This window comes from Cupressus sempervirens, chromosome 5, assembly GCF_028749045.1.
Source record: "Cupressus sempervirens isolate cs-2001-9-10 chromosome 5, ASM2874904v1, whole genome shotgun sequence".
In the NCBI taxonomy this organism is placed as follows: Eukaryota; Viridiplantae; Streptophyta; class Pinopsida; order Cupressales; family Cupressaceae; genus Cupressus; species Cupressus sempervirens.
Window position 1 is genome coordinate 90,737,696 of NC_143122.1, and position 26,132 is coordinate 90,763,827.

General features: G+C 39.6%; 1 protein-coding gene across 6 annotated transcripts in view; it reads left to right on the forward strand.

Annotated features, from left to right (window-relative positions):
* The window catches only part of PTAC14 (plastid transcriptionally active 14), a 358,101-nt gene that overhangs the window by 160,451 nt on the left and 171,518 nt on the right, over positions 1-26,132 (forward strand). For all 6 annotated transcript variants that reach the window (XM_089828749.1, XM_089828750.1, XM_089828745.1 and 3 more), the window contains one exon: positions 19,994-20,065. In XM_089828749.1, coding sequence (XP_089684875.1) covers positions 19,994-20,065 — 72 coding nt within the window. The remainder of the gene's footprint in view (positions 1-19,993; positions 20,066-26,132) is intronic.

A 26,132-nucleotide genomic window follows, 5' to 3' on the forward strand; every position in this document is an offset into this window, starting at 1 on the left:
TGATATCTGCAACGACTGGGGGTCCAGGGGCAACGCCCTCGGCGGGGTCGAGGGGCAGCGCCCCTCGCTGCCAAGACCAAATTAGCACTCCGAAAACCACACAAAACTGCACGGAATACACCATTTGTGTCATTTTCTGCCAATTCTACACTCTTTCTGGCAATCACTGAGACTTCCCCTTCCCTTTGGCATTATCTGTCACTCAATCTAAACAACGGCGCCAAATGTTTACAGTACTGGTAATGAAATCAACGCATCCAGACAATGGAACACGAACAACAGAATTATATTCGCATATGCCATACATACATTATGCTTCATAAGATGAATTAGTAGAAGATGATTTACAATGATCCTAGACGGGATATAAATACTATTCGCCGAACCTTCCCGAAGGAGTCCGTCGGCCACAAACATTATGTCCGCTACAAACTATTTACCCGTCAGCTACATAATACAGAAACACCGATGACAATCACCCCGTCGGCTATAGAAACACTGATGACAATCCAGTCGGCTAACAGCAGCTGTTGGGAATAAGACGTCTGCCCAAAGTAATGTCGGTGTCAGAGTGCAGAGTGTCGATGTCAGAGTGCAAAGTGTCAGTGTCAGAGTGCAGAGCATTGGTGTCAGAATACAAAGCATTAGTGCCGGAGTGTAGAATGTCGGTGTCGGAGTGCAGAACAAGGCCGGTGTCGCAATGCCAAACAATGCCCATACGCAAAATCAAGTAATAATGGCAGGACTAAAAGAGAAGTTGCCAAAGTTTGATGGTGATGGAACGGCTGATCCAATCAGACATTGTAAGACATGTGAAACAATTTGGACGGCGAATGGCATAACTAACACAAATGAATGGGTGTGACAATTTCTAGCAACCCTAAGGGGTGTAGTAATTGATTAGTTTGTCGATATGGATCCCCAAAAATTAACCAATTGGGCGGAAGTTAAAAAGGAATTTATCACCGAATTTCAATTGCGCGACGACAATGAGATCGTAGCAGAGATATACAACACAAAGCAAGGAAAAATGAAACAGTTCGAGTATATGCCAGAAAATTAAAAGAATTAATAAACAAGATGGAAAGTAAGCTGATAGATGGGCTGCAAAAGAGATGGTTCATTGAAGGACTACGCTCAAAGTTACGGAAGAAAATGAAGATTGTGCTGCCATCATCATACACTAAAACATAGAATTGGGCAATGAACTTAGAAAGTGATCAAAAAACAAAAAAGAAGAAGAGTAGCTCATCCGATTTAGATGACGACACGTCTTCAGAAGAAGATAGCAGTGATGACGAAAAGGGTAGCAAGAAGGTCTTAGTTCTCTAGAAGGATATGATCCGAATGATGAAGGAATTTAAGAAAATAGAGAAAGAGATGAAGGGAAACGAGCTATAGTGCACAGAATGTAAGACAAAAGGTCACACGAAGGGATCCTATCCAAAGAACCAATTCTGCGAGATCTGCCAGATCATGGGACATTCCACAAAAGAATGCCCCCTTCAATATGAAAACAAGAGGACCTCGACAAGTGCTCCTGACCCTGGAGGCTTCCGCGTTAGGAGGGAGCAGAAACACCAGTAATGAGTGTACCATGTCGGGAGGGTACAAAAATAATAGACGAGGACAAAACAACAACAATGCCAACAATAATAATGGGAGCCACAACCGAATTCAGTACGATGCGAATGGCTACCCAATGTTCAATGTCGAGCATGCAATTTTTGGGGCCACTTTGCTTGAGACTGTACAACGGAAAATGCACCAAAGTTGTTATGTAGATGGTGCGGTCCTGGAGATCATGAAGATGCCAAGTGCTTGAAATCAGGAGTGAATTTGATCACCATTGGGATGGACAAAGAGGAGGTTCCTGGCGATCACACGGAAGCAAGCAAAACTGTACCCTGACCTGACGGAGGAAAAGAAGAGATTAGAGGAAACACGGGTGGAATTGAGAAGGCGATGCAGGCGGAGAAAGCACACTTGAAGGACACTATTGGTACCTCAACAAAAAACTGCACGGAACAGAACATCGTACAATAGATATTACAAATTGAAGTACCAGTCAAAATAAACGATGTGCTATTCACAATGCCTCAACTTCGATCGATACTCACAAACGTCACTCCAAGTGCTAAATTACAAGGAGAACACGGAAGGGAGAAGGAAAGTGGAGCAAGTACATTAAACGGAAGGGAGAAGGAAATTGGAGCAAGTACAGTGGACCCAATGCCGCTAGGGCTAACATCCAGACATCTGGCAGTCGTCGAGATGGGTATATTAGGAACGATCCTTTTAGACACAATTGTGGATGGAGGTTTTGGGGTAAACGTCCTACCAGAAGATACTTGGAAGAAGTTGGGACAGCCGACGTTGTGGCCACCTACATTCCAGTTGCTCATGGCAGACTAGTACGAGATCAAATGGTTGGGAATCCTGATGGCACAACCAATCACTATTGGAACACAGCCGTTCCTTCTCAATTTTGTCGTCATCCCATTGAAGAGGAGAGGATATGTCGCCATTTTGGGCCGGGGATGGCTTGTACAAGCAAAGGTTAAGCATGACTAGAAGAAGAATACACTATCAATGGAAAGGAGAGGACGACGATTCACTATTGATTTACACACACAAATGGTGGGCGAAGAAGCCGTATCATCTGATTCCAAAGAAGAGGATGAAGGAAAGCAACAATTGGAACCCAATGAGGAAGGAGTCCTATGGTTGGAAGGTGGATTGATGGATGATGATTTGGATTTGTTGAATGACCTTTTCCACTGGCAGATGGAGGATTACCTTTTCCATTGGCAGATGGAGGATTACAAGCTCTTTCTGAGCTGTAATATGTTAAGGGTCGAAGAAGGTGAGAAAGAAGAGGGAAATGAATGTCCGAAGAAATACAGAGAAGCAGAAGAAGGAAAGGCGGGTACAGTTGAAGCTGAAGGGAAGAACATACAGTACGAACCCAGAAAAAGGAAAGATTTCATTGTATGGAACTTAGTGAACGGACCGCGCGAAAAGAAAATGTTACATCGAACCATGGATATAGTAGAAAGTTGCCAGCAGCAACGAAAATGCATCATACAATGTGCAGAGAAAACAAAGAGTAAGGGTTTAATAAAAACTTTAGGAGCACGCAGTGAAGGTTCTAAAATCAAGAATATAGTTATTGATGGCAAGGAGTGGCAGCCGACGGAATTTATGGTACCAAGTTTCGAGAACAAATTGAGTGATATAAAAAACCTGAGGGAAAGATCGTGTAACTTAAATAAAGTTGACGAGGGATGACTGCAGGCACAATGGGCCACGAAGGTGACATAGAATAGACGCAAAGCATGGCATGATAAACACCTAAAATTAAATAAGTTTGAACCGGGCCAGTTAGGGTTGAAGTATAATGGGCGGAATGAAATCAAACCTGAAAAGTTCAAAATCAAATAGGTAGGACCATACAAGATACGGGAAGTTGGTGATAACGGGGCGATCAAGTTATGGACGCCTGATGGGAAGGAAGTACTTGACGCAGTGAATGGGTCGGAGTTAAAAATCCATCACGAAAGGAATACTCCCCTGTCGACGAACAATTGAAGGAAGAAATTGTTAAAAAAAGAAAAAAAGAAAAAAAGAAAAAAGAAAAAAAAAGTTGTAGATCACCGTACGGTCACTGTACGAACTTTCAAGTGAGTTTCATAATTGTACGGCAAAATAGAATCATGAATTGGCACTATACGATTTCCTTTTTAATGCCACTGTACGACGGTTCTAGATAACCATCGTACGACGATTTTAGCAGACACCCTAAGTGTTTAAGTGCCTTCATCGTACAACAAAGTGAGACACCTTCACCATACGGCATGCAGGAGAATGACACAGAGGCCATATGGTGTGTGTAGACCAAAGGCCATACGGTGACTACAAAGACTCGTACGGTGTGCAAGTCACAGAGAAAAGTCTTCGTAATAATATACAGGGCATCGCAAAGCCTGCATTCATATGTCATGCTAGGAGGGATGGTGTTAAACACATCAGCGGCTTGATCTATGAAGAAACCAGTGGTGTTTTAAAGATCTTCTTGGAAGGAAAAGCCATACGGCTAGTCAGATGAAGTAACTGCAGCAGAAGTCCAAAGTCTATATCATTCAACAAGGAAATGATGTAGCCGTACAACAAAAAGATATGGAAGGAGCAAAAAAAAAAAACGACAAATTAAAAATATTCAGAATGAATAATGTATGATGCCAAAGGAAAGGGAAAGACATAAACAGGTAGAAAATGCAAGTGGTTGGCTGAAAGAGTGGAATCGGAAGAAAATCACAAAAAATGGTGTGTTCCATGGACTTTTGTGTGGGTTTGAGAGTGCTATTTTAGGGAGCGTGCTTGGGGCATTGCCCCATGACCCCATGCCCCGCTGGGGGTGATGCCAACTAGACCCCTAGTCGGTGCAATTATCAGTCATGGGAAGTGTGACCAGTTGATGAGACTTGAAGTTGCTATAAGCATGGAGTGTTTGTGTGTTAGTGGTGGCACTCAGAGTAGGTGTTTGGCGTAAGTTGTCTTGGTGGATGCATAGAGAGCTCGAGAGGAGCTGATCATCCAGTTGAAGGTAGTGCAGTGACACTTTGGCTCAGGGTACCCAAGAGTTGGAAGCAGAGAAAGCAACACGGGTGGCTATCAAGGTCAGCTTTATTAAGGAGATAGTATTGTGTTAGCAGAGGCTATAGATGCAACGTGGTTTGGAGACTAGTTTAGTGCAACAAATGTGAAAGTGGTGTGACAGAAATAGATTTATCTTGTTGTAGTTAGTCAGTTAATGTATTTCGTTTTGTTAATCTCTCTTGGATATTTTGTAATTCTCGTCTAGAGACGACTTTTTCTTTTTGGGGGATGATGTCGTCGATAAATATTGTGTAGCCAATAGGATGTATGTCGTCGATAAATATTGTGTAGCCGACAGGATGTATGTCGGTAAATATTGTGTAGCTGACAGGATGTATGTTGTAGCCGACAAGATGTATGTTGTCGGTAAATATTGTGTAGCCGACAGGATGTATGTCGTCGGTAGATATTGTGTAGCCGATGGGTTGCTATCGTCGATAAGTGTTATGTAGCCGACGGGCCCTTCGGGAAGGTTCTTCGAGATGGTATATGTACAACTTTGGATTATTGTTGTAATTATTATCATAAGCATAATGTAATATCTTTGGCATATGCAACTAGTAAAAGGAGTACTGTTGTTACATATTCTTGTTTCATTGTTTGTATGCATTAATCTATTTACCCCATACGGTAAACAGGTGTCATTTATGATAGTTGCTTTTTGCCTTATGGAAGTGTTTCGTATAATACTGACAATAACATTCAAATAGACCTGTAAAGGAATTATAAATCATAACCAATACAAGTACTCAAAAAGAACACAAAAATAACATACGACAGAAAGATATATCTTTTCATAGCACCATATCTTCGTACGATCAACCATCCCGACTTTGTTCCAGCTTGGATACAAAGTTACAAATAGACTTGATGGTTAGTGAAGTCTATCAACCATCGGCAACTGACATCATTTTGGAACAAGTACTTTATTACACTACCCTAGTATCTCAACAAAAGTATTGACATAATTACCGTCTACATCATTTGGGCCACAAAATTTGTAGTCTTCCAGATGACACAAACCAAAAAGGGTATTAACTATAAAATAAAATACTTAGAGGGATGATGGGACTGATTAGCTCCCATCTCCAACTACCTTGCTGCACGAACCATGTTAGTTCAGTTGTTTCTTGATCTTCTCTAGGTTTGTATCTTTCTCCATCGTTCCATTCTTTAGGATTTTCATCTTTGTTGCTTTTCTTGCTAGCTTTGAATCCATCTATCTTAGTTGCTCGTGGAGTTGGGCTACCACTTCCTACAAGGTGGTTACCCTAGAACTTTCTTGTGCCAGTTGGGAACAAATTTTCATTGCCAAATTTGAACAGGCCTTCCTGCGTGGTTCAATTTGTTGTGTGGCCTTTCCTTTAGTCGCATTTGCCTCCTCCAGTGTAATTGTGATTTGATTATTGGCGGGTCAAGGTCATGGGTCATTTTGACCCGTCAGGGGTAACTAGACTCACCATCCCAGGTGACTCGCATGACTCGTAATGAGTCTTGTTATGATGGTCCAAACACTTTACAGGAAGATTGATATGTTCCTAGGATACCTCAAATACTGATACTTGTTGGCAAACAGTGGAGGTGGAAGTTGATATAGACAGATACTTGGAGGCAGGCGAATGCCCTATGGATGCCACCTAGATGCCACCCATAGGCACCTGGATTTGTCTGGATCCTTGGTGTCACCCATAGGGCATCTGGGTGGCACCCACAAGGCATCCGGGTGCATCCATGGGATGACGACTAAAAAAAGTAAAAAGAATGCCTTTTTCACTTTAAAAAATTTAAAACTTCTGCTTATTTGCACATTTTAATATATCTTTTTGTGGCAAATCCTAAAAGGACCCTGATAGAGGTCTTTCTACCATTAATCTCCTTATGATTCTGATTAGTAAACATTGAATCATGAACTATGTTTTTGGTTTTGTAGTTCAGGGTCTAGAACTTGAGTAAATTTCAATGTGAATATTTGTGCCTTTGAAGTTTTAACTATCTAATTGAGTCATTAGCATATGAAATATCTTGAATCTTGATGAATGGTGAAGTATCATATGATACTATCAAATGATGTATGTTTGTATATTTCTAAGTTTCTAATTCTAAGTTCTTGTATTAATAAGTTTCTTAAATTATTTGTATATATGTATATAGATGTTTCCAAATGCATCTGTAAATTTTTTTCCCACATCTTGCATCCGAATCCTGCATTTGCTTCCGAATCGGTAATTGTGGGACACAGTAGCAGGTTGACCCAACTTCTTTGGAAAGGTCTTTGTGAGTAGTTCTTAGATTTTCAACCACAATTCGGGTATTTTGCTCCTGCACACAATAGAACTTGGCTTTTGTTTTGGTTTAATGAGGGCTTGCCATGGTCAAGCCTTATATTGAGGAATCAACCTTGAAATTGAGATGTAAAACATGAAAGGTAGCAAGACAAATGTAAACATTCACCTTGCTTGAAGAAACCCTTGTCAATAAGCATTTTACGATGCTTTTGTGTCATCAATGTTGAATTTGCAGTGAAGGATGTAGGAAATCTCCACAAATGCATTGCATCTACCACAACCACATTACAAAGCCATGGATGTAATTGTGCATCAATAAAGAAGATGATGGATGCCTTTATGTAGAGACCCTCCCTTGATGGCCAACAAAACGTTAGATCTTAAAGAGGAAATGCTCGCAAAGGATTTTTGAATCTTTGAAAGCCTTGAATGTTTGATGAAAAAATTGTTTGCCTGAGTGCTTGAAATTGTGCCTCGCAATTACTTGGATGTCTAGTGGATTGCTATAATAGTCATGGATGTGAAAATGAGATGCCTAGGCTTCCTTTATGCTAGTTTTTAGGCATGAAAACAAAGGAAAATGACCAGGTCCAATTTCCAAATTTGCAACCCTAAGACTACACTAGCCTTGGGAACTAGTCTCCAGGGAATAGGTTGACCCTAGGTTGCCCTATCCTAAGGTTGGGCGAAAAGGAGCTAATCTTGAGGTCTCGAAAACTGCACAGATGAAAATGCAAGAAGTAGGAGAAAATAGGAAGAAGAGTTGATTCAACACGAATCGATCCATGGTCCATAAGGTCACTAAAGGGCGGGAGCTAAAAGGCCTTTAATGATGGGTACTTCTGTTTTAAGATGGTACAACCAAGAAATAGAAATAAATTCAATAGAATATTCTATAAATCTCCTCTTCAATTTTGATATATAATATTCAGTAAACCGATAAGCTATTTAATAAACTCAAAAACTAAAATGTAGATTTTCTCCAATGAGCATAGCTATAACTTTGTGAATGAAATCAATAAGAAGTTCTGTAGATAGTGTCTTTCAACTATGTATAGAAAGTTGTCTCTAGGGTTTTTGTCCTCATAAACCAAGAAAGCAATCATTCCAGGTGAATTAATGACTTCAATATCAAAACTCAACATGCCAAATGTATTAGAATGTTGTAATGTTTCTTCACTGGTCATCTTAGTTAGTTTTTAGTTTACTAAGTAGTTTCTATTATCATCTCTATTTAATAATTGTTTCTTTTTGAAACATTGTAAATCTACATTAGGAGCTTTATCTCCCTTTGTTAAATAAAACCATATTTATTTGTCACATGGTATTAGTGTAGGTCAATGGGATTTCATATAATTTTGCGAAGTTTTAAAGAAAATTCAAGCCTTTTTTAATCTAGATATTTTGCAAAAATTTGTTTTTTGATATTTTGAAAAAATAATAATAGTTAGAGGTATTGTATGAAAATTTTGTTGTTCCTCTTTGAAGATTTTGTTGAAAATCACAAGCTTGGTTTAGGGGTTTGATTGCGCGATTTCCTAGTTTGAGCAAAAACCTCTGATTTTCGAAGATTGCATGTACTTTGCATGTTTTTCGCATGTACTTGTATGTTGCTTGCATGTCTTTTTGTGAGTTGCATGCTCTTGTGTGTTCTGTTTTACCATGCAAAGTTTCATGTTTATTTGTATGAAGGTTTCTTTGTTGGGTTTATAATTTTTCTGTCAAAAATTATCTTATGGGGTTTCATAAGTTTTTCCCTTGAAGATTTTTTGATGTGTTTTAATCATTTTTTCCTTAAAATGTTTCTACCAGATTTTACTGGTTTTCCTAAAAAAAAAATTCATATTCTGTTATTTGTGTCTTTGATTATGTTTGGGTTTGATGGATTTTTCACCTCAAAAATCATGCTGGGTTTTGATCAAATTTTCAGCTCAAAATTTGTGTTGGGTTTTCGTCAATTTTTTTCGTAAAAAATGATGCTTTGTAAACTTCAAATCATAATATCTTGTAGTCTATTTTGGGGCATCTTGCTCATCTACAAAGTTTGGAGGGTTTGCTGATTTTTCCTCAAAATCACAACAATTGTTCTTGGTATGTATTGTAATAACCCTGTCTGGTTATAGTGTTAACAAAACATCAATTTCTTTTATTAATCAACAGTTTAGCATTTTGTCAAACACTTGGCAAAGCATTCTCCAATACTAGCATATGATTTAAATTGCTATGGGCTGAACTAATCCACAGACTACATTCCAAAGTAGCAATCTTGTTAATTTAGTTCCAGCTCATTTGCAAAAGTTCTACTGGCTGAATTATGATACTAATTTAGTAATGAACAAAGAACAATTTTCTCATTCAATGTCTTTGTACAATAATAAACTGTAGGTTAATTTATTTATATCAATTGAAAACATAGAACCTGTTATAGAGCATCCAATTAAATTTTGAACCAAATTATGACCTCCAGTGTTTGCTACATGAGCTTCACATAGGATAGTGGAGTTCCAAAATCAAATTGCAAACCTCTAGGTGTTGAACGCAGCCCCACTTCAGCACAACATGGGCTCCCAACTTGCAATGCAAGTCACAAAAAGTCAATGCAAGTTCTCCCAATACAATTGCAGCATGTCTGAAGATAAACGTAGGGCTTAACTGGTGTTTGCTGACCTGTCAAAAGTGATCAAAGGCATGAAAAATAACACCAGTTGCTGCTACAGGAGAATATGACAGCCTTTAAGAATGCACACCAAGCTCTAACCGGTATACACAGGTCAGTAATATATAAACGCTACTCCCAGATTTTTCAGAATTAATCCCAAAATTCTTAGCTAACAAATGCTTCTCCCAGCCACAGATGAACACAATAAGGAGATGTCACAATCTCAGATCCAATCCATTATACATCAACAATGGATGGAATCTCACAACTCAGAAACCCTCACAAGAGATAATCAAAAGATAAAGCACATCAGCAAATTCTTTTTAGACACAGTGGAATAGTAGGAGAATGGAAAATTGTATACTTCAGCAAAATTTGCAAGAGTAATTCTCAGAATAACCCTTATACTTCAGCAAGGGCATACAAAATCAGAATTCAGAAAAGCCACAAAGGCTACAAAAGAAAATAAATATCCAAGCATGCTTTTCTCAACAAATGGGCTTGTATTTATAACCTCCATATGCCCTTTTTGTTGCCAAAATGTAACTTCACTCAAGAAGCTTCACCACACAACATTAATTAGAAGCTTCCATTAGATTCTTTCACTTGAATTGACTTAACTAATTAATAAATGACTCTTTCCACTGATAACTCAACTCTCAACTTAAGTGAAATTATAAAGTTAAATTATAACTTTATAATAAGCCATTAAATAAATTAATAATAATTAAGCCACTAAAAATATAATAACTCCCAAAATACTCATTATTTAAATATGCCGTTTGAAATAGGAGTTATACATATTATTTCTTTGTGTCCAAATGCAATTTCTAAAAATAGAAGGGGTCCATCTCAATCCACACCCCACTTACCACAGATAGTAAGTACGAAAAATGAAGCCCAAACAAAGTCTAATTTGAGCCAAACAAAGACCAAACTGTAGCTTACTGAATTGTGGAGAAGACAAGACCCTCCCAAGCCAAGCCACTGCCACAGAAGACCATCTATTCACAATAATTAGCCTACGAGGATCACAAGAATAGGCTAATCTCTCAAACTCCGATGTCGACAAAAAATGGGGACATTACATGTATCTAGCTACAGGGAAGGGGAGCTCCATTATCCAACATCAAGCTGGATGTTTTCTGTATATGATTTCTTGTCAGATTTTGGTTGATTTTGGGAGGGTTGGTGATAGGCTCGTCTCTTTTTGGAAATATTTTTGAAGAAGGGGGCACCCTTCTCTATTATATTCTAAATGAATTTTGGCTTCTTGGTCATTAACATTTTGTAGATCTAGGGATGGTCTTAGTAGCAGTAGAATGTTTTGCAAAATTTATGACTAAATCACAACAATTGGGCAATGGCCATTAAAGGAGGGTATTAGAATATTGTAATGTTTCTTTAATGGTCATATTAGTTAGTCTTTAGTTTATTAGGTAGCTTCTACTATCGTTGTAAGTTCACAATTGTTTCTTTTAGAAGCACCATCGTTGTAAATCTATATAAGGAATCTTCATCTCTTCTTTTTAATAACAACAACATCAATTTACCATAACAAGATGAATGTCCAAAGTCCTTTTTTTGTATTTTCTCCCAAGAGGTTCGATCAACTTTTCTTGTCACACTTTATTTAATAAAATTCAATTCTTTTAATTCTTTGATGTCCCTTAAGTATAAAGGCCCAAATATTTAAAGTGAATTTCGTTTAATTTTATAATTGATGATTTATAGTGCCTCATTAAATAAATTAAAATAGTGATTAAGTAAAATCTTTAAATTGGCTTTGTTAATTAACAGCTCTATTATTTAATTTACAGTCCTTGGTTGATAAAAAATCGAGTTAGCCATAAATAATAAAGCTACTGACAATACTAAAAATAGAAACTCTGTCAATTGGCCAAGCTGGTGTTTGAAACAAACCTACTAAAAATAGTAATTATTGGAGAACTAACCCTAAATCACTCCATAAAAGGGCATTCCACGCATGATTGATGGAAGCTCAACTAGCCATCAAATACTATCAAAACTGTTAGACGAATTGCCTTCAAGGTTCACTATGTTTACCGTACTGGGTAAAGAAATCAATGCACAAACAATAGATATGAATAGCAGAACTTCTTATTATTATTCGCATATGCCAAACAGTACATTATGCTCGATGATATCTCTTGATTACAATGCTTCCCGAAGGGGGTATAAATACTTTCCGAAGAACCTTCCCGAAGGGACCTGTCGGCTACATGACAATTACCGAAGGGCCTAGAAATCAATGCACAAACAATAGATATGAATAACAGAACTTCTTATTATTATTCGCATATACCAAACAGTACATTATGCTCGATGATATCTCCTGATTACAATGCTTCTCGAAGGGGGTATAAATACTTTCCGAAGAACCTTCCGAAGGGACCCGTCGGTTACATGACTATTACCGAAGGGCCCATCGGTTACATAACAAGAACCTTCCCGAAAGGGTCCGTTGGCTACATAACAAGAACCTTCCTAAAAGGGTCCGTCCGCTACATAACAAAAACCTTCTCGAAGGGACCCGTTGGCTACCCAATATTTACCTACAACATCAACCCCCCCCAAAGAAAAAGTCATCTCCGGACGACAATTACAAAACAAAATACATTAACTGACTAACTTCAACAAGATAAATCTGCTTCTGTCACATCACTTTCACATTCATTCCGTGCCTGAACCAAACTGGTCTCTAGCCCATATGGCATCTGTAGCCACTGTCTCCTAAGTCAAGTTGACCTTGATAGCCACCAGTGCCGCTTTTTCTACTTCCAACTCTGGGTCCACTGAGCCAAGTGTTGCTAAACTGCCTTCAACTAGATGATCAACTCCTCTCGAGCTCTCTCTGCATCCACCAAGACAACTTCACGGCCAACACCTACTCCAAGTGTAACACCCCTCTTGAAATGCTTGTTGCGTAGATTTTTCCACTTCTGGCACACTATGCCTGCAGCAGCTCCAGGTTTCATCAACTGGTCACACTTCCCACGACTAATATCTGCAATGACTGGGGGTCCAAGGGGCAATGCCCTCGCGGGGTCATGGAGCAGCGCCCCAGGCGCGCTCCTTGTCGCGATACAGGGCGGGGTCGAGGGGCAGCACCCCTCGCCACCAAGACCAAATTAGCACTCCGAAACCCACACAAAACTACATGGAACACACTATTTCTATCATTTTCTTCTGATCCCACACTCTTTCTGGCAACCGCTGATGCTTCTCCTTCCCTTTGGCATCAAATGCTACTCATTCCGAGCATTCTTGATTTGTCGACTTTTTTTTTATTTACAAAACCTCCTTCTGCGCTACCAATGTACAACTACGCCATGATGTTGTACTGTGTTTGCTAAATCACCATCCTGAAGATCAATGTTTTCACAAATCCGTACGGTGGTGTTTGCCTTCAATCTGCACAGTGCATCCCAGTTGGTAATTTTCGTACGCCAATTTGCAAGTAGATTACAAAATCCGTATGCTAAAACCTTAAGAAAATTCGTACTTTGAATATGCTGAAAAATCCTACAGTGACTTGGCTCCAAAATCCGTATTGCAACTAATGAAAGAATCTGTACACTGCTTGTTAAAACCCGTGCGTTGGCCACTCCTTTTAAAATCCGTACATTGCATATGCCCTCCAAAGTAATCAGATTTTATAAAACCTGTGATGAATTCAGAAAACCGTACGTGGCTGGAACCCGAAATCTGTACGCTGCCCACTCACAAGAAATCCGTACGCTGTTAAATCATTAGAAATCCGTACACTGCCTCCACAATCCGTACGACAACTGTGAAAATATCTGTACGGGAATTGTCTTGAAAATCCGTACGGTGTCTGCCCACTGAAAAACCGTACGGTAGCATTTAAAAACCGTACACTGCTTTCTTATTATAAAATCTGTACGGTGAACCAATAAATTCCATACACTGACTTTGGAAAAGTCGTACGGTGACTTATTTCATCATTTTGTTTTTTATTATTATTTTAAAAAAAATTTATTTATTTATTTTTTTTTCAAAATTTTTTTTTCCCAATTTTTTCAACTTTTTTGAACAACTATGTACAATATTTACATATATACAGCACTTACAGTCTTCTTCTCTCAGTTGTTTGTCCACAGAGGTGCATTACTTCTTTCATGGCAGACATTCAACTTTGACCTATTCACTACATCGAACACTTCCTTTCCGTCTAGCATCCATAGTTTTATTGCTCTGTTATCGCCCACTTCTCGAATTTGGTACGGCCCAAGCCATTTAATTTTGAACTTGCCTGGTTTGATCTCATTCCGGTTGTTGTACTTCAACACCCACTATCCGAGTTGAAACCTGCTACGCCTGTTCTGTGTCATCTCTATATCGCCCAGTTTGTTCCTGAAGCTTGCTACCATGGACTCCGTCAGCTGCCCCTTTTGTCCGTCAATAACACATTCACACTGTACTGCGACAACTTTTATTGAACCCTTCCTCTTTGTTGCCTGTGTAGACCGGATTGTGTCTTCCTTGCTGCCGGTACCTTTCTGCTATATCTGTGGTTCGACGTAATACTTTCTTCCTATGCAGTCGTACAGTGGAATCTTTCCTTCTTTTGGGTTCGTACTGTATGTTTTTTCCTTTAGCTTCAGTCATACTCGCCTTTCCTTCTTTGGCTTCTCTGTGTTGCTTCAGACATTCATTTACTTCTTCGGTTTCTCTGTGTTCCTTCGGACATTCATTTCCTTCTTCGGCTTCTCTTTGTTCCTTTGGACATTCATTTCCTTCTTTCTTACCTTTGTTGATCCTTACCATATTACAACACGGAAAGAGCTCGTAATCCTACATTTGCCAGTGGTAAAGACCGTTTACTGAATCGAGATCATCATCTCCCTCCAATTGTAGGACTCCCTCCTGATCGGGTTCCATACTCTGCCTCTTGTCCTCTTCTCCTTCGAAATCCGACGATAGAGCTTCGTCTCTAACCATCTGAGTGTGTAGATCAATGACATACTTCCGGCCTTTGCTTTTAATTGATAAAGTATTTTTCTTCCAATCGTGTTTTGCCTTGGCTTGTATCAACCACCCCCGACCCAGAATAACATCGTATCCTTTCCGCCTCAGGGGAATCACGACGAAGTCCAACAGGAAGGGTTGTGTTCCAATCGTTACTAGTTGCGCTATGAGTATTCCCAATGGCTTGATTCCATGTTGATCGGCTGTTAACAACTAGAAGGTAGGTGGCCACAATGTCGGCTGTCCCAACTTTTTCCAAGTATCCTTTGGCAGCACATTGACACTAGACCCTCCGTCTACGATCATGTCTGTTAACACCGTTATGAGAATGCCCATTTCGACAACCGCCTTATAGCGTCTGGATGAAAGAGCTAATAGCATTGGGTCTTCTGTACTTGCGCCCCCCTATTTCTCCTTTTCTTGCTCTACTGGTTGCTTAGTAATCGGGACTATATTCGTGAGTGCCGTACGGAGTTGAGGCATAGTGAGCAACAGATCATTTATCCTGACGGGTACCTTAGCTTGCAATATTTGTCGTACAATGTTCCGTTCTGCGCAGTTCCGTACGGAGGTACCAAGTGTGTCTTTCAAGTGTGCCGTTTCTGCCTGTGTTGCTCTCTGGATCTCTGCGCAGGCTTCCTCTAGTCTCTTCTTTTCCTCTGTCGGATTAGGGTAGAGCTTCGCCTGCTTCTGAATGACTGCCAAAACTTCTTCCTCGTCCATCCCGACAGTAATCAAGTTTACTCTAGACTTCGGGCACAGCATTGTCATGATCTCCAGGTGCACACCATCGGCATAGCAACTTCGGTGTGTTCGCCGTTGTGCACTCTCGGGCAAAGTGACCCCATAGATTGCATGGGTGGCATTGAACTATCGGCCGACCATTCGCATCATACTGAATTCGACTCCTTCCGCCATTATTGTTGTTGCTGGTATTGTTGTTTTGACTGTGTCGATTGTTTCTATATCCACCCGATGTGGCACCTTCCGTACTGGTGTTCCGGCTCCCTCCTGACGTGGATGCTTCTTGCGTGAGGAACACTTGCTGTGGTCCTCTTGATTTCAAGTGGAAAGGGCATTCCTTTACCGAGTGTTCTAGAATCTGGCAAATCTCACAGTATAGGGGACGAAGAAGGGGAAGAAGATGATGATGAGGTTTAGGGTGTCACGGCTACCCCCTTGCTGTTTCTGCGTAGTACAGTTCTTGTTACTCCCTGTTTGGTGCCAACAGGTCTACGCATGGCTCACATTCCAGGGTTTGGACAAGCAAGGCGATCGGTACTGATGATCGGTGCACCCCAACAGGCCATCATAGTAGCAACACCATGGCAACACGGGGTAAGGCCTTCTCCTGTTCGGCTGGGAGTTGGGTTTGCCGTAGGATTTGCTCAGACAACAGTACCCGTCAGCCGAGGGACTTTTCCAGCCCTTACTGAACCACTTCCGGTAGCAGCAACCGTGGCACTTGTTGTATCTTAGCCAGTAGCAGAAGTTCCTGTAGCGCAACACGTTGGGTTTTTCGAGGCACAACTAGCAGTGGAAGTCATCGTAGCATAGCTAGCAGGAGTATAGGAACCTTCAGTAGAGAACGTACCAGACGAAAGAGAGGAGACGGCCATGGAGGTAGCTGATCTTCCACCACCAGAGTTAGCAAACGGACAGGATACTTCGGGTGTACACTTGGAGGTCATAGGATCGGATGCAGTGGTGACGGTGGATGCAACACTGTTGGCATCATCAGAGCATGATAGAGAGAGTCGCATTCAGGAGGTCAGTACTTTTTTGAGCACATGGTTCCATCGTGCTCCGACTCCTAGGATGGCTTATGTATCGACTCCTACGTGAGATGATGTTTCTGAGGTAGACACTCAGCGACAGGTTGCATAGCCCGTTCCAGATATTGGACCGTCACATGGTATTGCTGAGCATATGACCGACGCCGTGGAGATGGAGGCATTTTTGGCTGACTTTGTAGCTCTAGGCTCACGGGCTCGTCAGGTGTTGGATTCCATGGAGACTTAGGCATTAGATTCGACTGTGAAGGAGCTGGACTGAGTCATCCCGTTCATGTGACTTGGATGCCTAGTTGCCTTCACGGTTTGTTTTGAGGAACAAGGTTGGCCGGATGTAGAGACTCATGAGATGCTTCAGGAGTGGTCTACCACAGCCGCTTTTGGTGTGAACAGCCGAGTTGACATTTTGTTTCAGGAGTTAGTAAGGTTGCACAAGCAGGCGTACTACTCTCTTCGGAAGGCGCAGGCAAATCAGGTAGCAGTTGAGAGAGCTTGGAAGGAGGCAACTGCCAGGTTGGTTTCAGAAAGAGCAGCTTGGGAATCCGAGAGGGCGGCCTGGCAATCCGAGAGAAAAGCCCTGCTAGCAGAGAAGGAGCAATTGGTAGTAGAGAAGGTGTAGGCAGCAACGAACAAGGAGAAGGAGATGGGGGAAGTTGGAGCAATGATGCAGTCCATCCTCGAGCTTCAGATGGAAGCTGAAGTGGAGCTGAAGGTTCGGAAGGAACAAGTCTACAAGCTTCAGGCTGAGTTGAGTGATTTGAGAGCACAGACCCATTCCCCTGCATAGCATCTATTTGGTCGTTCCTTGCACAATTTTGTTGTATTGTCTTTAGGAGACTTTTTTTTTGGGGGGGGGGATGATGTCTTAGGTAAATATTGTATAGCCGATGGGTCCCTTCGAGAAGTTCTTGTTATGTAGCCGACGGACCCTTTCGGAAAGGTTCTTGTTATGTAGCCGATGGGCCCTTCGGTAATTGTCATGTAGCCGATGGGTCCCTTCGGGAAGGTTCTTCGGAAAGTATTTATACCCTCTTCGGGAAGCATTGTAATTTGGAGATATCATCGAGCATAATGTACTGTTTGGCATATGCGAATAATAATAAGAAGTTCTGCTATTCATATCTATTGTCTGTGCGTTGATTTTTTTATCTAGTACGGTAAACACACTAACCCTAAATCAAAAGCCCGTGCAAACTGATTGAATAGGCTAAAGGTCCACTAACTCCACTATCTAACAATGGGACATTACAATTGAGGATAAATATTTTCATTATCAAAGTGGTTAAGTCCAATGTAGGAGCAAAAATTTTCCCTGGTTCATCACTATCCATTGCTCTTTCTATTCATTTTCCTAAACTCCCTTGATCCTTTTCACGTTTTATAAGTATTCTTGGCTATCAAGGGAATTTCTTTTGCCCCATTTTGTATGCCCCAAAGAAATCATATGGATAGCTTTTCTATCACCTTATAGGCTAGTAGAGAAGAAAAAAGGGAAAAGAAGTGGTAGAATTGTTCTGCTACTAAGAATTTATTCATAATAGTGATTTCCTAGCCATGTTGGGTCATAGGGACTAAACAAAAAATATATAAATTTTGGAAGCTTCATCATAATTTTTAGGGAAGGCATCCAAGAAGATCATATGATGGAAGAAGCTTGTATATCGATATACCAATAGATTGCATTTATAAATTGGGTTGAAAATATCAATTTTTTGTAGGAAGACTGAAGAAGGTTAAAAGTTGTTATTTGTTCTGAATTAAGACAATCAGTCGAGGATTGAATCTTTACAAATGAAAATTAACCGGGAAGGGGATGCATTGTAGACAATCTCTTTACAATTTATCATTCTAGCTAACAAACTAAAATTAATGCATGTGAATTTAATATACCAATCTACATTTTTAGCATTTCACCAATGTCGATCATATACATTAATGCTTTTGTAATGACCCTCACTATAAAGGCCACAGAAACCCTCAAATTGAACTTAGGAATTTTGTCAAACACTTGGCGTGTAACAGTAACAATATTCAGAATATGGTAATTTCAAATTTGATACTTTCAGAATATAATCACAGAATTACAATATATATAAAGCCATTGAACCATATTTCAATTACAATGCAATAAATTCTGAAATTATTTTATTACCAATTCTGGACTGATTATTACAATGACTGTATGACAGCAAATTTACCCAAAAAATGACATATATTTCAGAATGCAAGAACCTGGTTTGAAGAACTATGGAAGAACACCACGTTTTGCTGCAGATCGTTGATGAAGACCTCCAACCGCACCCCCAAACTGTCCTTAATTTGCTGCTGCTGCCCAAACTAGCAGGGCCGTACCAGGCCGTACCTGTACGGCTGCTGAAATAAAATAATATTAGGGTTTTGGGACCCCCAAATGCAAGGAAAATGGGCGCCTAGGGTTAGGTAGTAACCCTGTAAAACCATAAAAAATAACTCCAAGGGGTTGAGGAGATATGAGCAATTATGTGGTTCCGAACCCTACTTTGCCAATTCTGAAAATGCACTTATTCTGTCTTCAAACTCTTGTCAAATGCTTCTCCAATGATAGGGCAAATCTGAAATCCTTATTCCAACCAAAAACAAACCCTAACAATGAATTCTCAATAAGCTCCAATGAGATGGATGAATACCAACTCCAATTATGCAACAATTCAGGTGATATTTCACACCCTCAAAGTCGCCAATCCAAGGGAGTGATTCGTTCCCAAAGATTGAATAATTTGCAGATCCAAAGTCCACAAATGTCTTCACAATGAAGAAGTAGAAGAGTTCTCCAATCCAAGCATGTCCAAATGAGAGGCCCAGCCCTCTATTTATTCACTTTTCTAAGAAGTTGCTAGAACTTCTAGAAACATCCTTTATAATTTCTCATTATAATGCACTTTTTTATAATAAAGTAATTTTATAAAATAAAAAGTGCAACTCAAATTAAAATTATAACATGTGGGCCCCAATATCACATAATGATAAAATATAACCTCTTAACACTTCTTCAAGAGCAAGATATGACTATCTGATCCGCAGAATTGACTCTCTTTCCACACCATTTGCCTACGAGAGTCTGGAATAGGCAAATCCATGATCAATGCCATGTCGAACTAAAGAGGGGACATTACAGCTTTGGGATAAAAAACATTTTTTTTATTTCTGATATACAGTTGCCAAGCAGTAATTAGTGCTTGCAATGTTTTAATTCGTATCTTACTGTTTTGTTTTGCATGCAGTCCACTTATTTAAAAATTAAAATCATAATCTTCACTTGTCAAATGTAGTTTTTTCACTTGTGAAATGAAAAATGTGGAAGTTATCTTTAGAAGCCCAAGTTAATCTGTCAATGGGTAAGAGGCTATATACTTGACAAATCACCTGTATTATGGGTGGAATTACTTGCAAAGTCTAGGTGAATGTTGTTTGACCATGATATATATATCATTTTTAGTTATTTCTTGTTTATTTCAATGGTTTTGGTGAAGTCACTGCATGGCATTTGATTATCACATGTAGCCTATGTTGGAGCTTAACATGTTGAAAGTATGGTGCTCTTGCAGATAACTATTAGCTATATGGAGAAAAGCCCAAATGATATACTCATGGCTCGATATGGGTTTTCATCCCCTGTGGTATGTTAACTTTTGCCTTGGTGTTGTTAAAGATCTGGGCACTACAAAGTCAACTATAATTTATGCCAGCTTTTTCTCAAAGAACATCGAGTTAAACTGAAAATTTTAACTTTTTTTCCTAATAATCAAGTAACTTGTTTCCTCAGTGAAAGAGCATGTGAGAGAATTACTTTTTACTCAGGCAGTATGGAACAATTGCCATATCCCATTATTTTAGCTCCAGCCCAGCCTTGGATATATAGTCTGTCAAATACATCCATTATGCAAGTATTACGTATAAGATAGATGAATAAAGAGCTATTGAGAATTCAAATAAGAATACCATTGTTGGATTGAAAATAACTTGTCTAGTTCTCCTTATCCATATTACTCTATTCAGAGGTAGTAGCTTGGTCAAGGAAGAAACACTTCTAGTGTAATAATCATAGATTACTGGAAAGAGACATTTGATACCAGCTATTGTTCTGTGTAGTTTGTAACCAGATTTAGAATTATTATTTTATACTTCAAACGTGATCTTTTGAGGTGTGTTAGACACTCTCAATAGTGGTTGATTTATCTTATGTTCATGTTGTGTAATATGCTGCCTGCTATTGCTTTGTGTCTTTTTTTCGAAATGTGTTTGCAATTGATTCACAAATAAAATTGTGTGCAACTCTGAGCTTGTTGAATGACAAATCTGAGTTTTTTGACATCTCTTGAGGGACACCGTGTGATTTTTCCGTCCCCAGACAGTGTGGCAGAAGTGTGATGGTGGTTGAGTGGCGATGGAGGAATGAGCCATCCTCATCCCCACATCCTAGGATTGTTTCTGTTCTCGAAATGCAGGGGTCGTGGAGAAGAAACACATCCACACATATCACTGGCAGAACTTCGTAAGAAATTCTCCAAGGCACAAATAAATTCCTCTTCAAACTGCTTCACACAGCCCGAATCTTCAGAAAATAAAAGAATAAAAGACACCACTTAATGTATTTGTCACCACATCTTGAAGATTCTTTTCTACTTCTGAAATCACAATGTCTGCTGTCCTTTACTCTCCCAAACTCAACTGAAAGAAAAATCAGATAATATTGCCCAGTCCATGCAAATAATCAACGTTGCACACCAATTTGTTCACAGGGATTACAAAACAAAAGCCACGATAAGAAGCAAACCAAAACACCGAGTCACAAAAAAATCAACACACTTGTTTCATTAATTTGCCCAACTCCTATTTTTGGAACCCACATTCTCTTCCAAAACATTCTGTCTGCATATTCAGAAAGATAAAGTTCACTGCTGCAATAATGTAATCTACCCTTTCTAGCTCACAATGGTTGGTGGTTTGGTTTAGCCTTTTCATTGACCCTCATAGGCTAAGTTGGTTATAAGCTCTCAATTAGTAGAACCAGAGGTCAATTCTCATTTTTTAGGACAAGAGAGTTTAGGATTTATTTTTGTTTGGTTTAGTTTAATACACTTACTTTTTATGTAAGTGTCTATTTCTGGAAAGTCAGGGTTTCTAATTATAGAAGGGAACTTGGATGGGCTCTGGAGAAGTGTTGGGCTATGACAGATTTAGCTTCAGCACTTATATTCAAGGACTTACTATTTATAGTAAGTCAGATTCACAAAGCTGCTAATTTGGAGAGGGCACTTGGTCACAGGGCTTATCCACTTGACTATTATGATTCCCAATTGACTTAGTGATTTAAAGTTGATGGCATGGATTCATGTTATTAGATTATAAATAAAGTGAACTCTATTGATAATTCATTATAAACTGTATTATATAGTTTAAAAGTAAATGGGGGCCATTAGACATCATTAAACCACATTAATTGATTACATTAATTGGACACTTAAAATAAGGAGCTTATAAAGTGATATTATAAAGTCAATTCAATCAATGTAACAAGTCATCAATAAGTCATCAATTGGAACCTCTCGCCATGAGTCCTCATCAGTCAGAACCTTATTCTAAGTCATCTCTCCATCTTTGTCCTCTTGCAGTAGAGATGGTGGAGAGGATGCACAATTCTTGGAGAAAGATGATGCAACCATGTCACACACCTCTTTTATAGCTTCCTTGATAGTGCTAGGGTTGAAACCTTTGACCCAACCTCCCAAGGGTTCCCTTAGCCCATCCATGAATAACATAATCCATCATTTCTCTGAGATATTTGTGACCAGTGTGGATAGTCTCTGGAATTTTGTGATGTAGTTGTTGACTGAGCCAGTTTGTTTCAATTGTGCCAGTTCTTTGAAGTTCAGTTTGTGATTCTTTCCATCAAAGCAACGTATCAATCTTTCCCTAAATTCTACATAAGGGGTTACTTTATCTTGACCGAGAGTAACCAAGCCACAATGCCACCATTCATGTGCGTCTCCTTGTAAATGGAGTGCAACGAATTTGGTCACTTCTTTAGGCATTAGGTAGAGCTGGAAATGTGTCTGCCTGCAACACCCAAGCATGTGCTGATATTGATCTAGATCCATAGAATGGTGATAAGTACACTTTGTCAATCCTCCTCCTAAGGACATCATTAAAGCAATCACAATTTCCCCCACCTAAGTATCTTATTCTCAAATCAACATAGTCTCTGTAGGATACACTGCCTTCCATATTTGTGTTCCTTTAATCTTCTCGACGTTCTTCTTGCATTTCCTAGAAGGTGGGCTCCTGTTCTTTGCAGGGTGCTTTTGTTGTTGGAGGAAAGATTTGTAATGAAGGTTGAGAGCATGAGGGTTGAGGGTTTTTCCTTCTTGTAATAGAGTTGTCACTATGCCCATTTTGTTCTCCGATTGATTTTCCTTTAACCAATTTCTGTAATGTTTCTTGCATGAGCCATTGGGTTTCGTTGATCTAAACTTGGTTTATGTTAAGCTCTCTTAGAAGATTCATGATATCTTTTTTAGGATCTTTTGCATCCCACATTCTATGAACGGAGTGATCCTGCTTTCTCCGAGTATAAACTTGCATTCAATTCCACAGGCTGGCATGATCTGAAATGTTCCCAATTTAGGATGTCCCATTATTTTGGCAATGTCAGTTCATCATTGTGATCCTTGTGAGTTTACACTGTGTTTTGAGTGTCTTAGTGGTATAAATTTCCGTTTATAGTAAGTCAGATATAGAGTCTCTATTTATAGCAGTCAGTTACGATGCCTTTTGGTCCTGGCTTCATCAGTATTCGATTGATGCTTTGTTGATGGATTGCATGTTTTTGATTGTTTATTAAGTTTCACTGAATAAATAATGTATGCATCTTAATTCTAATTTAGTGGTGTGTTGTTGAAGATACTTTAGTGAACAGTGTATTGGTGAAACTCTTGGGTGTTCAGTGTGAGAATGAAGCCACTTTCCACTTAATGTTATAAAAGGACTCCATTATGCAAGTCGATCATCTCTTTTGTTTGCATTTTATTGAATTTGAAGAAGTTTCAAGGGTTTTATCATTGGAATTGGGGAGAGTCTGATTTCTCCATTGTGATTGCACTTTTTGCTGGTTAAGCGAATTGTGTCGACTACTGAATTTTATCAACAATTGATGGGAACACAACCCAAGAACAGAATGGACACAATAGAAGAAGGGAAATTGTATTAACTGAAAAATAAGCTAGTACATTCAGTACAGAGAAAATAAACTTCAAAACATGCCCTAAGGGCTTACAATAGCATAAATGTGGAGATAATTTCTCCTTTCAGTACCTCCTTTCAAACTCCACTCCGAACTGCCTTTTACTATGCCAGAAATCTCCTTAAATAGACCCCGGAGGGTTAAGGACTAGGAGTACATTCTAGAAAGTGCTAGTAGGCATCCACCGACCAAATAGAAGGTTCCAGAAGCTGCGTTAGAAGTCGGCGCAAATCTAGAAGAATCCAGAAATGGTCACCGAACTTCCGGGAGGCATAACTTTTGAACCGTAGCTCCGATTGATGAACCGTTTACATTTCCGGAAAGCTCTCGAAGCGCTCTATAGCCCTATGGACCAGCTTCTCTCGTCCCCCATTTTTCGACCCTTTTCGAAGTCATTTAATGCCCCTAACTTGACTTTGAAGCATTCTTAGGAGGTCTCCAAAACCCGAAAAACTGCAATAACTTTCAAACCGTGGGGCCTTTTTGACCTGATTCTTTTTCTGGAATGCTCTAAATGACAATTACATTCATCTGGCCAATTTACACCTCCTAGTTCACCAAAATGATGGCTCAATTACATACTCCTATTTTTTCAGGATTTACACGAACACTGATAGTGGAACTGTGAGAGTTGGACCCTTTATTTGACCCAAATGGGTATCCAAAAATGAAAACACATGAAACAGAAACTAAGTCTAAGTATTTTTTTTTGGGTGACACAGGATTGCCCTTATACCTCTGGATGATCCTGCATCAACAATTAAATTGTAGCTGATGTATAGCAATTTAATTATCATCTGATCTGCATTTTGGAATCTAATGGAGAAAGGTTTGTAGAGGAACTACATTTGCTACTGCTGTAATTAGAGAAGGAAGTCCCTTTTAGACTAGGCATCTATTTGTTGTTGCTCAATTTACATTGTCATTGCCACTGATAGACGTGTACAGGTGCTGCTGTTAATTCTACACGAGTAGTATTGAGTTTCAGCTAAGTACAATTTGTATTTAGGGGAATTGGCATGTGAAGTCCATGGCAGCGTTTGATCTTGGTGCAGCCATTACTTGCATAAGGCCTGCGTTAGGAGCTGGTAGACATTGGCGTGGGTGAATTTCTACTGCAACCTATTCCCAGCGCCTAACTTGCACATAGGTTTCTTCCTAACAGTTAATTTGCTAATATGTTATGTTTTTATAATTGCAAATCAGATGACTGCAATTGAGATGCTGTCTTGGCATTCATAGTAGTTTTAATTTTGTGTCATTTGTAGAAGCATTTTCGTATATTAAAAAAAGGCATATATCAATCGAAACAATCGTTTTCGGCAAAACCTCAGAAAACCAAAACATTTCTTTAGCATAGTTTTGAGTGAGCCAACAGGGGCTCTTACAGTGGTTTCCTACCAGCCTATAGGGAACTGGGTTCATTATGGCACAATAGTTTATATGTAGCGTTGATTATACTCACAGGGGAAGGACTCCATGACTAGGCGAGGGAAAACATGAGATACAATTTGGCACCATAGGTGATAGGGGTGGTGGTGGTTCTGGTGGTACTAATGTTCTACAGTAGTTTTTTGAGACCTTCAACCCATTTCTCTCACTAGAGGGCGAAGCAGAGATAGAGGTACCAGGAGCATTTTGGTTAGCTCTCACAGGTCTAGAGTTGAGGACAAGATTGAGCATACAATTTATGATAGGCCACAACAACCTACCTTTTTGAGACTTGAGTTTGATGTGACTAGTACTGAGACTGAGGTTGTACTTTTCGTTGATGACGCGGTGGCCTATTATGCTGAGTGGGATGCTCTATTGTAGGCTATTAAGAAAAATCTGAATTTTGATAGATTCTTGACATAGAAGTAGGAGCACACTATAGGTAGGTATACACTTGAGAGACAGAGGTCTAGATAGAGTGATCTGAAGGAGACAACTGATAAGATGACCTTGACTTACTTTGATGGTAGTGCGAAGGCTACTGTGAGAGTTTGGGTACATTAACTTGACACTTATCTCTTTGTGTCCCATGACCAAGGAGGATGCTATTTTCTTTGTTATGTTGCATTTGAATGGGATAGCTCATGACTGGTGGTACCATGGGTTAGCTTCACCCTGTCATGATTAGATAGTATCCTACCAAGAGTTTGTTGATAGATTGGCAGAGAGATTTGATAAGGACCATGAGAAGTATTTCCGAGAGCTGGTAGAATTGAGACAAATAGGGGGGCTTGAGGCATTCATCAGTGACTTTCAACGCCTATTTGTGATGGTGTAGAACATTTTGGAGAGGAGACTGGTTATGCTATTTGTAGAGGGATTAGTTGAGTCTTTCAAAGGGTGGGCTACGTCTTTGGATCCATCCACCTTGTAGGAAGCCATGAAAAAATTAAGGAACCTTGAGATGTCTACTCCATGAAGCGAGTTTTCTTCCAAATCGTCTACTTCAC